At 35.3% G+C, this 13,013-nt stretch overlaps 1 protein-coding gene across 1 annotated transcript in view; it reads left to right on the forward strand.

The window, feature by feature from the left end:
* The window catches only part of LOC133201665 (uncharacterized), a 276,554-nt gene that overhangs the window by 256,407 nt on the left and 7,134 nt on the right, over positions 1-13,013 (forward strand). The window contains 13 exon segments of the mRNA XM_061337452.1: positions 892-1,078; positions 1,184-1,354; positions 1,740-2,138; positions 2,222-2,372; positions 5,330-5,469; positions 5,582-5,679; positions 6,543-6,735; positions 8,060-8,168; positions 9,031-9,238; positions 9,408-9,608; positions 9,754-9,979; positions 10,629-10,932; positions 11,732-11,749. Of these exon segments, the coding sequence (XP_061193436.1) occupies positions 892-1,078; positions 1,184-1,354; positions 1,740-2,138; positions 2,222-2,372; positions 5,330-5,469; positions 5,582-5,679; positions 6,543-6,735; positions 8,060-8,168; positions 9,031-9,238; positions 9,408-9,608; positions 9,754-9,979; positions 10,629-10,932; positions 11,732-11,749 (2,405 nt within the window).

The raw sequence follows: 13,013 nt of genomic DNA on the forward strand, positions 1-13,013 counted from the left end.
ATAAGTAGCCGTAAGTTTATGATTCATAGCTTTGAAGATTGTACATGTTATTTGTGACCAGAGGGTTTGTAGCAATCCTGCACTGAGGTCATTTGAACAAGGTCAAGGTCACTGCATTTACTTGTCCATTCCTTGATTTGTAAGATTACACCTGGCCTGAGGGTTGGATCTGTTATGGCCTTGAAAAAAAGTCAGTTGACCTAGCTCAAGGTCACTTTTTGAAGTGTAAAATTCTGAAGGTTTCAGAATTCTATTTTGTGGGAAAAAAAGACTGTAATGAAAGAGCATCTTTAGGTCATACTTGACACACAGATTGGTTGTGCAAAGAGGTCTGTCAGAGTGTTAGTCTAGGTTCTTTGGATAAGGTCAAGGTGACATGGCCCAGTTCTAAGTTTTTGGGATATTCCTTTTAATGCTAGGACTGAAAAGTCATACTTTCATACCCAACACAAAGGTTGCTGGTGGGCAAAGTGTTCTGACCTTCAATCTACAACTCTGTATACACTACCAGGTGTGCCTCAGATTCTGCATCTAACATAATTAATGTGCCAGATTATTGAACAGTTTAAAGTTTTTCATGAAGAGTCATTACTGAGTAACAATAAACTCTTTGCATGGGCAATGCACACTACTTGATTTGGATGATGCATCTGACATACATTTTCAGGATGATTGAATGTGTTAAAATTTTTGAAGCAGGTCAATTACTAAGTAACTATAAGAACTTTGTGAGGAAATTTGCATGGATGTTGCATTTAGGTATGCACACTATTAGTTCTGCTGCTGTCATCATCATAAGGAGCTGTATAATCTTTCACTACCAATGCTTTAAGGGGGGGGGGGGGGTATTATTCACAGTAGGACAGTTGTAGTTTTGGTACTCTTTATCAGGAAAACTTTTGGGCCATTGGTACATCACCAGGAGCAACAAACATTCAGAACTTCATATCAACAGGTCAAAGTATTACAGGAATCAACAATGGATTGGGTGGAATCCTTAAACATGGCTACACTTACTATGCTAGCTTTATCTGTACTAATGGTGCAGGGTTAAATGCAACCTACATTGACACTGAAGGTGAGTTTTATTGACTTTTCTCTTATTCTCTCTTGAAAGATTTTTTTAACTTGCACTAGTTATAAGTATTAAATGTGGAACTGTATAATATTTCATTGTGTTGAGGTGTGGATGTAAAGTTGATCCCACCAGATGTTGACATGGTGAATACAACTATACCAGGAACCTCTCACTTCACTGAGGAAGTCTACCCTAAAGAATCCCTCCAGCAACATGACCCCACCTCTATAGGGATCACATTCACCAAGTCTGATGACCCTTCTGTTAATAGATATGGTATTTTGAATTTCACTCATCTAGTGAATTTGAATGAACAAAATAATCATATACTGAGAAGTTTCTTCAAATATTTATTGTAAGTCATGTGAACAAGTTCAAGAACAGAAAATATTTCAGATTTATTATCTTATTAAGAATTAAATACAAAGAAGTACATAGCATAAGTTTAAAACCTCTGGTTTTTGAGGTTCAGTGAGTTTATTGTTTTTGATGCATTGATTTGTCTTTCTGTTTTTTCCACAACTTGATCTATTTCCAAAGTTTTAAAGTTATGTGAGATTGCATGGGGGCCTCATATTTGTTAAACTCCATATACAAACAAAGAGTCTTTGGATATGAATACATCACAATTTTTTAAAATTTTGTCCTTTTGATATGACAGATCTTTGTGTTGGGTCTGCAGCAGAAACAGACGACATCATTCCTTGTACCTGGGTTGGCTACAACTTGTCAGGTTCTGCAGAAATAAAAGATGGTGCTCTCTGGGTAAATGGATTGAAAATTAGAAAGCTGTCAGACCTCAAACCTGTGCAGGACTATACTGCCAACAGTAGCAATTCCGGAGAAGGTTTTACAATGCCAGTGGGCCAGCAGATGTTTATAACCATGCGATTGTGTAATGAAGCAATGTTGTGTACCAACAAGAGTCTGGGTGTGGTAATCATAACTAACAGTGATTCTGTAGTAGCTACCTCTACCAATGGTAGTGCCATAGAGGAGAAATTATCAATTAACAGCAGAAAACGAGCAGCAGCAGAACTAGACATACAGACACCAAGTGGTAAGGCTTTTGCTACTAAACAAGAAAATATGATGATTCAAACTTAAAACCAGTTGATTAAAATTGATATAAATTTTCAACAGGACTAGCAAATGGTCAGGCCATCGTTGTTACCAAGCTGAGTGATTCTGATCTTGCCAAAAACTACCGTTCAGATGCTTCTATAGATTTTGTGTCTTACATACAGAATCCAGCAACATCCATGGACATGGTTGAAAGACTTCTATATAAAAGGTTTGTACTAGTCTTGTGGTGTTTAATGTTGTGGCAGTTAAAAAAAATCCTTCTCATGTGATTCCAGGAAGGAAGTGGATCATGGCACCTAAATGTGGGTACAGGTAGCCCAAACTATTTGACATTTTCAAGGAAAATGTCAGAACTGGTGCCCTGGTTTAATCAGTTAAAAGAAATAATGCATGATTTATTTAATATTCAAGTTCATTTTTAACTATCTGATCTATGTATATAGAAAAAAAAGTGATGATATGTGTGTAAACAAATCATGCTGAAAAACAACATCATTAATCTATGAATCTAAATTCACAAAATATGTCTTTCAGTTGGTGATGTGTCTGGCTTATTGGCCCATTAATTACCATGGCACCACTGTTGATGTGTGATCATACTATATACAGATTTATTTTCGACCCATATTATTTTCACCCTTTCACAATTGCAAACAAATTTGCCTCATTTTAAAATTCCCCCAGACACAGTGAAACAAGGATGAAAATTTCCCTGTATACAGCAGATTTTATCAATGATCTCTATTCAGTCACCCTACTTTAATCTATCTAGTATGTATATCTATTCATCTGATATTAATTACAGAATATATTTTCTGTCCTTGGGCCAAACCTGGCTCATTTTAGCTCTACTGGCCAGGGACCAGAAGAGATTATGCAATAGTAAGGTGTCTGTCATCCATCCATCCATCTGTCTGCTTGTCTGTAAACAATTTTTCAAGATGCTTCTCCTCCTAGTTTTGGTCTGATTTCAGTATAACTTGGTATACAAGTAGACTACACTATGATACTTAATTCTTACTATTCATTTTGGTTTTTGATTTCAATGAACAGTGTTGCCATGGTTACCAAAAATAGAAATTCTCTCAAAATGCTACTCCTCCTACAGTTTCAGTCCAATTTCAATATGACTTGGTACACAAGTATACTACACTAATATACTTTTTTTATGCCCCCGGATCGAAAGATCCCGTGGGTATATTGTTTTTGTCCTGTCTGTCTGTTTATCTGTTTGTCTGTTTGTCCGTTTGTCTGTTTGTCTGTTTGTCTGTCTGTCTGTTGTCAACTTTAACTTTGCCCATAACTTTTGATTGGTTGGAGTTATGACTTTCATATTTCACATGTGTATTCCTTGTGACAAGACCTTTCTTTGGGTACCATCGTATTTGACCTTTTGACCTTGACCTTGGAGTTTGACCCACTTTTGCAAAGTTTTATGAGACTTTAACCTTGGCCATAACTTCTGAACAGTTGGTGCTTGGGGTTTCAAACTTCACATGTGTATTCTTTGTGACAAGGCCTTCCTTTGGATACCAACAACTTTGACCTTTTGACCTTGACCTTGGAGTTTGACCTCTTTTTGAAAAACTTTAACCTTGGCCATAACTTTTGAACAGTTGGTGCTTAGGGTTTCAAACTTCACATGTGTATTCCTTGTGACAAGACCTTCCTCTGGATATCAACCACTTTGACCCTTTGACCTTGACCTAGGAGTTTGACCTACTTTTGAAAAACTTTAACCTTGGCCATAACTTTTGAATGGTTGGACCTAGGGCTTACATACTTCACATATGTAATCCTTGCGACAAGACCTTCCTTTGGATACCAAACCCCATTTTGACCTTGACCTCGGAGTTTGACCTACTTTTGAAAAACGTTAACCTTGGCCATAACTCTTGAATGGTTGATGCTAAGGCTTTCATACTTCACATATGTAATCCTTGTGACAAGACCTTCTTTGGATACCAACCACTTTGACCCTTTGACCTTGACCTAGGAGTTTGACCTACTTTTGAAAAACTTTAACCTTGGCCATAACTTTTGAATGCTTGGTGCTAGGGCTTTCATACTTCACATATGTAATCCTTGTGACAAGATCTTCCTTTGGATACCAACCACTTTGACCTTGACCTTGACGTTTGACTTTTATTTAAAAAACTTCAACCTTCGCCATAACTTTTGAACAGTTGTATCTAGGTCTTTCAAATTTCACAGGTGTATTCCTAGAGACAAGACCTTTCTTAGGGTATCAACATTTTTTATCTTTTGGCCTGGATTTTCACTTGCATTTGAAGAAAATTTAACCTTCGCCATAAGCTGCCATACGGGGGCATCAGTGTTTCACAAACACATCTTGTTTTTTGATCAGTTTTGATTTTGGTGAAGGGTATGGCCATATTTACTTAAATAGAAATTTCTGTGAAATGTTACTCCTACTCAGGGGCTGACAAATAGATTTTTTAGGCACTTGTCCAAGGGCAAGTGTATGGTGAAAATTCACTTGTCCTACCTGAATTTTTGCTTGCCCAACCATAAACTAATACTGTATTTATATATATATATATATATATATAAAAAAAGGAAGAAAAATACTGAGAAGAACATGCAATCCCCTGTGCCCAAAATTAGATCTATGACTTAAATATCTATTTTATTTTATTTTTAAGTCACTTGCCCACGGGCAAGTGGTTGATAAAATTTCTCTTGCCCTCTCCTAAAATTCACTAGCCCAGGGCGTCGGGCAATGGGATTTGTCAGCCCCTGTCCTACTGCAGTTTTGTCCAATTGCAATTAAGCTTGATTTGGAAAGAGACTAAACCAAGGATCATTATTTTATTATTGCTTTTGCCACAAGTGCTACCTTTCTTTACTCTCGTGAAGTAAAAACCAGTAGAACTACAGTCTCATCATAGACTTGTGGTTCATTTAAAAAGTGCCCGTTGGAAATTGTGACTTTGAGCTAAGTTTTTTGGTTAGAGGTCAAGAATAATGCTGATCTTTTTATAAATTCCTTTAACATTTTTCATGCTTAGATAAGTTTGTTTCACTTTTCACTAAAGAGTAAAAGAGTGCTCCCTTTACCATTTTGTCCATTTATTAAAAGTATGGTTCTTTTAGACGGTCACCTTTCCAGTGATATTTATTAAATATTAGACTGTGTTTCAGGTTTTATGGAAAATTTTTTGCATTCTCTGTGGTACCTCTAGGCAATGTCCCAATGCCTGGTCCAGTAACCATTACATACCCAGACCGTGTGGGTCATGGTACCACAGGAAACAGAACAATGCTACTGCACTGGAACCCAGGTCAGTATGTCTGTGTAAACAAGTTTATGAGCATTCTTTCCATTTTCAAAATTTGTCATGGCATAGATTGTAGAGTGCAATAAAGCTTCAACAATTGTACTTTTCTTCTTAGTGATGCAACACTGGGAGATTTCTAGCAGGACCTGTAAACATCTTCCTCAAGAAGAAGAAGAAGTCTATGATGCTACCAAACAAACCATGTCTATCAAGGTGTCCTATCAATTGTGTTGATATTTTCTTATTAGCTTCAAATTAAATACTGCAAATAAGAGGACAATAAGAAAGATACACAGCTTCCAACAAGACTAAGCAAATGGGTTAACCCTATAACTTGGTTGGTAGAGCACTGCACTACCATGCAAGGGGTCCTTAAATTGATAAAATGAAGGGCCAAGTCACCTTACATGTACAAGGGGAGATAATCAAGAAAAGACAAAAATAGGGTGTGGTCATTAAAAAATCTTCTTCTCAAGAACCACTGGGCCAGAAAAGCTGAAACTTATGTGGAAGCATCCTGGGGTAGTGTAAAATCTAAATTGTTAAAATCATGACCCCCAGGATAGGGTGGGGCCACAATAGGGAATCCAAGTTTTACATTAAATTATATACAGAAAAAAATCTTTTAAAATCTTCTTCTCAAGAACCACTGGGCCTGAAAAGCTTAAATTTATACGGAAGCATCCTGGGATAGTGTAGATTCTAAATTGTTCAAATCATGACCCCCAGGGATAGGATGGGGCCACAATAGGTATTACAAGGAGGAAAATCTTATGAAGAACAGCAGAGCCAAGTTACTCAGGTGAATGTTGTGGCCCATGGGTCTCTTGTTGAGATTGTCTTCATGTTTCAAATATCAGTCCAGGGATTTTTTCTGTCAACAAAAAATGCTTCTTTGGTGATGTGAAAGTTAACTCTTGTAGTATGATCATGGGAGTTAGTTAAAGGAAAGCAAAATGGATCTTTCTTGTTAAAGTATCTATTAAATGTAGACACATTTTTATCTGTAAGTTACCTTTTAAATGAGCCCAGTGAGTTGTTTTGTATTCCTTGTGTATGTCTTAATATTATTGCAGGTGTGTAATACATACTTGGTTGATGAAACTGTGAAAGGGAAGGAGTTGATAAGAAGAAGAAGGGCAGTCTCAGACACCACTACTTATTTTGGGAGAGAAACACTATTTGCCCTCTCTATAACCAGGGCATCCATCTATAATTCTGCTCCAAAAATAAACAGTCAAACTGATGTTAATGTAATAGAAGATTCAGGTACTAGCAATATCACTCATAAGATTGTTTTGCAATTCTGAATAATCAGTGTGAATTGCTTGAAGTCCTTTTCAAATGATATCCTCCACATGATTTATTATCATAATGATACAGTACAATTCGTTTATTATCATGGTTTATTTGTCAGGCCAAAACTTTATAATAAGCGACTTTTATAATAACCACAGTCGGCTGAAATTCATGTCGGACGGCTGACGATACGACGTTTGTGTAAATTATTGGATGTATTATACATCTTACGTTACATATAATTTCGATTTTTTCGGCTTATTTGAAATACAAGTTAACTGACATATCATTTCACAATATTTACTTACTGTTTCAACTTTTTATTATAAATAAATTCACTTAAATAAAGCTTAATACGCTTCAAACTCAATCTTCTAGATCCCTTGGCATCCATCTTGTTTATTTTGATCTACTTTCATTTTTAATTTATGGTCAATTCAAATTACCAATGTTTCGTTTCGTATTTTTTTTTTTTGGTTTATTTTTTTGGTCACATATTAAATAAATTAACACAGCAACAAAGCATGCATTCAAATTGTTTCTTTTATTCATCCAAAGTAGACATAAAAAAATTACCTATTTACACTTAATGTCGCCGTATAATTAAAATTAATTGATACACTGATGAGCATATGCATTCAAAGCCGCTTGGACAGACTGGCGAAAGAGTTAATTTCACTTAATTATCTCTTAATTAATCGGGCAGTTTTGTAAATGTAATTAACTATGAGCATTGATCCAGACACCAAGCGTAAGAAAGCTTGGGTTAATATTGACACTAAATTTAGTTTCAACACATTTGGTAAAACGTATTTATTACGAACGTACAATTCAGGATTAACATAAGAAGAAAATAAGTTATGAAAAAAAAAGAGTTCGTGTTATCCTGTCATGTACTTCATGAAATAAACAGACTCCCTGTCAATCGCTCAGGTAAGTGCACTGAAGTGTGACTAATCTCCCCAGTCTTTCACTATCGGCAAATTTCAGAGTGAAAATCAAGCCATTGTGTATAGACAAGCGACAGTGCATGAACCACAGGTGTAGATAGGTGTTATCTTTTGTTTTGTTGATTGTCCCAAGAGTGAAAAGGTGTGAAAAAAATATTACGGACGGACATTTTCTATTATAGTAAGCGAAGTGTATACTTTTACCTATGATAATAACAGACAAAATTTATAATGAATTATTAAGAAATGGTTTTGTGTTTCAGATATCTATGATAAAAAAAGAAGTATGATATAAAACCGGTATGATAAAAAACGAATTGTACTGTACAACTATATTTGAATAGGTATCTTAAACTATCAGCTAACTGCTATTGATGAGGAAGGGGATGTCATCTTGTTTGTATTGCAGAACCAAACTTTGAAAGGAGAGGCTTATTTGTCATCAAGTGGATTGTAAGTTCTACAGAATTTCAAAATTTAGATACCTTAATGCCCAGCCATGAATATGGCTGGGGCACTTAGTGTTTGTCATGCCTGTCTTCCATCAGTTCATCAATTGGTCTGCATTTTGCTTAGTTTCAGAGAAACTGTTCAAGATATTTTAACCAAATTTCATACACTGATACATATTGATGAGAGCTTTCCAACAGATTTTCTGACCTTGACCTTCCCCATGATCTTGACTTCACTATTCCCTATTTCATGTTTAGCTCAGTTTAAAAGAAACTATTCAAGATTTTTTTATTTTTCAAAATTCATACACTGATACAAATAGATAGTTTTTGTATGATGTATAATTTTCCCTGCAAGTTACTTCCCTTGGCCACCATCTTGGAGGTCCAACTAGCGAATTTTCCTCTTTGAGCAATTTTTTTTTAAATTTGTATGGGAGAAATATAAGAGCAAAAATCTTTAAAATACTAAAATTACGAATTAAAGGAATATTGTATTAACATAAATTCATAAGAAAAATTATGTTAACAAATTAGTTTAAATTGGTTGAATAATGAAGGAATTCGGGCTCGTATACCTCCAATATGGCGACCAATGGACGGGAAATAACTCTTGCTAAAATCGTGTCTATCGAAAACTATCTATTGGTGGGAGCTATTCAACTGTTGCATTATTTTTTTTTACCTTGACTTTCCCTATTACCGAAGAAGGAAGCTATATTTCTCTTTTACTGTTGCAATATAAATGTACCTTGGGTAGGGAATTCATGTCCTATGGACATATTTCTTGTTTTAAATAAAGACTACTAAGCTTTGATTGCATCTGATTGAAACCTTGCTGTATTTTGATATATTAATTATAGTTTGGAGTACACCCCTTGTCGTGATTGTGTTGGTGAAGAAAGGCTTAAAATCTTGCTTTATGAAAATCAGACAAACCCAGAAATTCCACCAACCAGCACAGAAGTGGCCATCAATATCCACATCCAGCCCATCAACGATCCTCCAACTGTGTTCTTGACACTGAATGGATCATCATTACTGAACAAAGATCCAACTGAACCAATAATTGTATGTATGTTAGACTTCTCAGAGTTTTTCTGTGTAATGGAAATATTCGGTAGCAAATTAAAAGAAAGGGTATTAAACACTCTGTAAAACTCTGTCAACATATTTGCATGTGCATTGTTCAATCTGTTTTGTCTTTTCTTTTTCTTCATTTATAAAAATGTATTTCTAGGTGTTGCTGGAAGCCATCAATGATTTCAACTCTACGAAAGAAGGAATTTGGAAAGCTCGACTTGGTGCCTATGATGTAGAAAAATCTGATGCTCTGAATCTCAAGATATCTAACCCTTTGAACTTGAACATTTCCATCACAGAAGAAAAACATGTTACACCAAAACTTTTTGACAATTGCAGCCTTGAAAAAGAAATAATTGTAAGTGTGAAAGATGACTATCTACTTAAAATTTCTTTGTCTTTAAGTGAATTTAAAAAAAAAAATCAAATCATTCATGTTAAAAGAAAATGGAAAATAATTTCAAGACTTTAATTCTTATAAATAAAAGTATCTCTGTTTTTAGCCCACAATGATGCCATGTGCAGAAAACTTCTCACAGAATCTACCACATAGTGAGGAACAACTCAGCTGGTTTACCTGTAATATACAGTTCACACAGCCAAAAAATCAGTCTGGAAATTTCACATTTAGTTTCTATTTTGAGGACAGCTCTAATGGAACATCTGTGCCTGTTACAATATCCTTTGGTATTATGGAAATACCTTGTCATAACCATGGAACATGTGAAGGTACAGTGTATCCTCCCCCCCCCCCCCCCCCCCCCCCGTTGGCAGGTGGATGTGTTGCATTTCATTTTTAGGTCACCCGAGTCTCTATGTTGACCTATTGCTATCTATTTTTGTCTTTGTTCAATCATGCATTGATCGTAAACTTTTGAACATTTTTAGCTTCTTTGGAGTAGATGAATCAATTTCAATCAATTTTGGTATGATAAACATTTATGAATAACGGGAACAAAATTTATGAATTTCATAGTCTCTACCTCTCTGGGGCCTGAGGATTGTAGCCAATTAAATCATAAAAAATAATTCAATCTTCAAAAATCTTATTCTTCTCTCCTGGACATCAAGCAATCAATCTGTTGACATGATCATAAGAAAAAAATATGTGTACTTTTTACCAAACTTTTGATTTATGCCTCCTGGGTTCAAATTCCTGGATGGGGTTAAGTTGGTCAAATACTGAAAGTGCATTTCATCTTACAAAAACTTCTTAACTCAAGGACATCTAGCAGTTGCATGATTACTATGAGTAAACCTTATTTAGATTACAAGATTTTAGGGTATTTGTATTTGTTGGATTTTAACAGAAGTATAAATATCCATGATATTAAACAATTTTACAAAATTAATGGAATTTTTCTTCCTCACATTGTAGCTATTGGAATCTACCCCTGTAATGACACCCACAGGACTCACAGCTTTGATGCCTACTACAGATGTCGGTGTACAGGAGGATATCAGGGTAGATACTGTACAGAGGACATCAATGAGTGCCTCAGTGACCCCTGTAAACCCCCATTTGTCTGTCACAATAACCAGGGCAGCTATCACTGTGCCTGTCCTTCAGGCAACCCTAACTGTGAAATAGTCATGTGGTTGATAGTGGTCAGTGTGCTCATAGTGGTTATCATCCTGGTACTGATTGGAGTATGTGTCTTCAGATATGAGAAGCACCAATAGTAAGTTACTGTTTATTAGTTGTATGGTCATCATATTTTTATTGATGATTGGTAAAGTACTATAAACTATATGTATTATTGACAGTAAAAATCTCTATACAAGAAACACGCTTACAATAACATGACACAACGAAGTGATATTCATTCCCCCTGGTCGCCTTCATGATGCAGTGGTGAGAGCATCTGCCATAGAGTAAGGAGTTGATCCTTACATTGTGGGTTCAAATCCACTGCAGGACGTGGAGACTGGTCCTTCGGATAAGACCATATAAACCAAGGTCCTGTGTCGCAGTAAGTGTTGGCAAGAAAAAGATCCCTCACTGCTCAATGGCCTTAAGTGCCGAGTATAGGTACAAATTTGCAGCCCTCCACCGGCAAGTGGTGGCGTCTCCATATGAGTGAAAAATTCTCGAGAGGGACGTTAAACAACAAACAAACAAACAAACACTCCCCCTGACTTTAATATAATTTGTTTATAATGAAACAAAATCATCAGTCCACGGTGCTTCATTATAACAGTGTTTTACTGTAAATGTACATAAATAATGATAAAGATGCCATTTGGTGTTCATATTCACACACTGCTGTTTTTTTTTCTTTGTTTTTTGGGGGGTTTTTTTGGTTGTAAAAATGCAGCAAAAAGTTAATGATATTAATTGATATTTATAATGATATTACACTATTAAGGTATGTGTCTAACTTCTGCAGAAGCACCAAATTAAGTAGTATAATTTTGTAAAGCAAAAATTGAAATTATTTTAAAGTACTGTACTTCTAATTATCTTATTATCTATTTCAGTAAGAAGTATATGTTAAGGTAGGTTGAGAATTTAAGATATCTTTCTGCAATAGTAAAAGGAAAATTAAAGGCCACATGTGGCCCCTCTTCTGACTCGCAGCACATTTAAGTTGTTACAATTTGTAACTATTAGGAATGTCAACGAGTACCCGGTTAACTGGGTACTCGATCGAACGTTCGAGTATCGAATACTAAAATCGGTACTCGGTTACTCGGATGAATATATTTTTCATATTTCAAAGTGCACATATTTATTAAAAACTTATCAAAAAATTTTATTTAAATAAATATGTATTGCCCATGTCTATACAGTAATTAGCGTCACCTACCCGTTATATCACCTGTGGCTGTGTACATGTATGTACAGTAATTACCGTGACCATTCACTGGACAGTGTTCACAATTGTTCTCACCTCACGTGATCCTAATTTTTGGAAGGCTATAATTATTTGTTTTCAATGAACATCTTTTAATTATGATCCATTAAATATCCTTAGATTATTTAATTAGCATATGGTAGGGAAATCAGACATACATAGAAATCCTGCTACCAATTAAAAAGTGAAGAAGTATTTAAAAGTAACCGAAGATTACAAAAAATGTTAAAAGTCAGCTGTGCTTAGCAAATTTAGCGTAAGGAGGGGGGGGGGGGGATCATATATTTAAGGAAAAACTGTCTAGATTGGTGGGTATGCCAGGGCATCAAAGACAGTTCGAAACATGGGATAATTTATGCATAACGGGAGAAGTTGTAAATATCGAGAAATCAACATACTTAACTTTCAGAATTATCACAACCTAAACATTTGAAAATGTAAATAATATACGACTCGCGATCACGACAACGTCTATTCCCAAAGATATTCTCTTTCGCTAGTCTAATCATTACAAACTTGCATCCTTCTCTTCCGTAGATCAAAATCGTCTTCCTAAACAAGAACTGTAAAGCATTTGTAATATTTATGTATTAATTAATCATGTCTTTTGTGTTTGTTTGACACATAAATTAAGTACCAAAAAATCGTTTCGTTGTTTATGTACATGCATTATAAACGAAAGAAAACACTGATGGGGTAAACAGGTCTGAATATAATCAACAAACTTTTACTTGTATACACACTTTTTCCGAGTACCCGGGTACTCGATCGGAAAATCGTCCGAGTAACCCATTATCAAATATTGACCAATTTGACATCCCTAGTAATTATCAATCTGAAATGATGCCAAGATCAAAACCATGCAGTTCTGCTCTTGATCTAAAGTATGAACAAAGGTAACAAGA

This window comes from Saccostrea echinata, unplaced genomic scaffold, assembly GCF_033153115.1.
Source record: "Saccostrea echinata isolate AGI-Se365-2 ecotype Australia unplaced genomic scaffold, CSIRO_AGI_Sech_v1 ptg000045l, whole genome shotgun sequence".
NCBI lineage: Eukaryota > Metazoa > Mollusca > Bivalvia > Ostreida > Ostreidae > Saccostrea > Saccostrea echinata.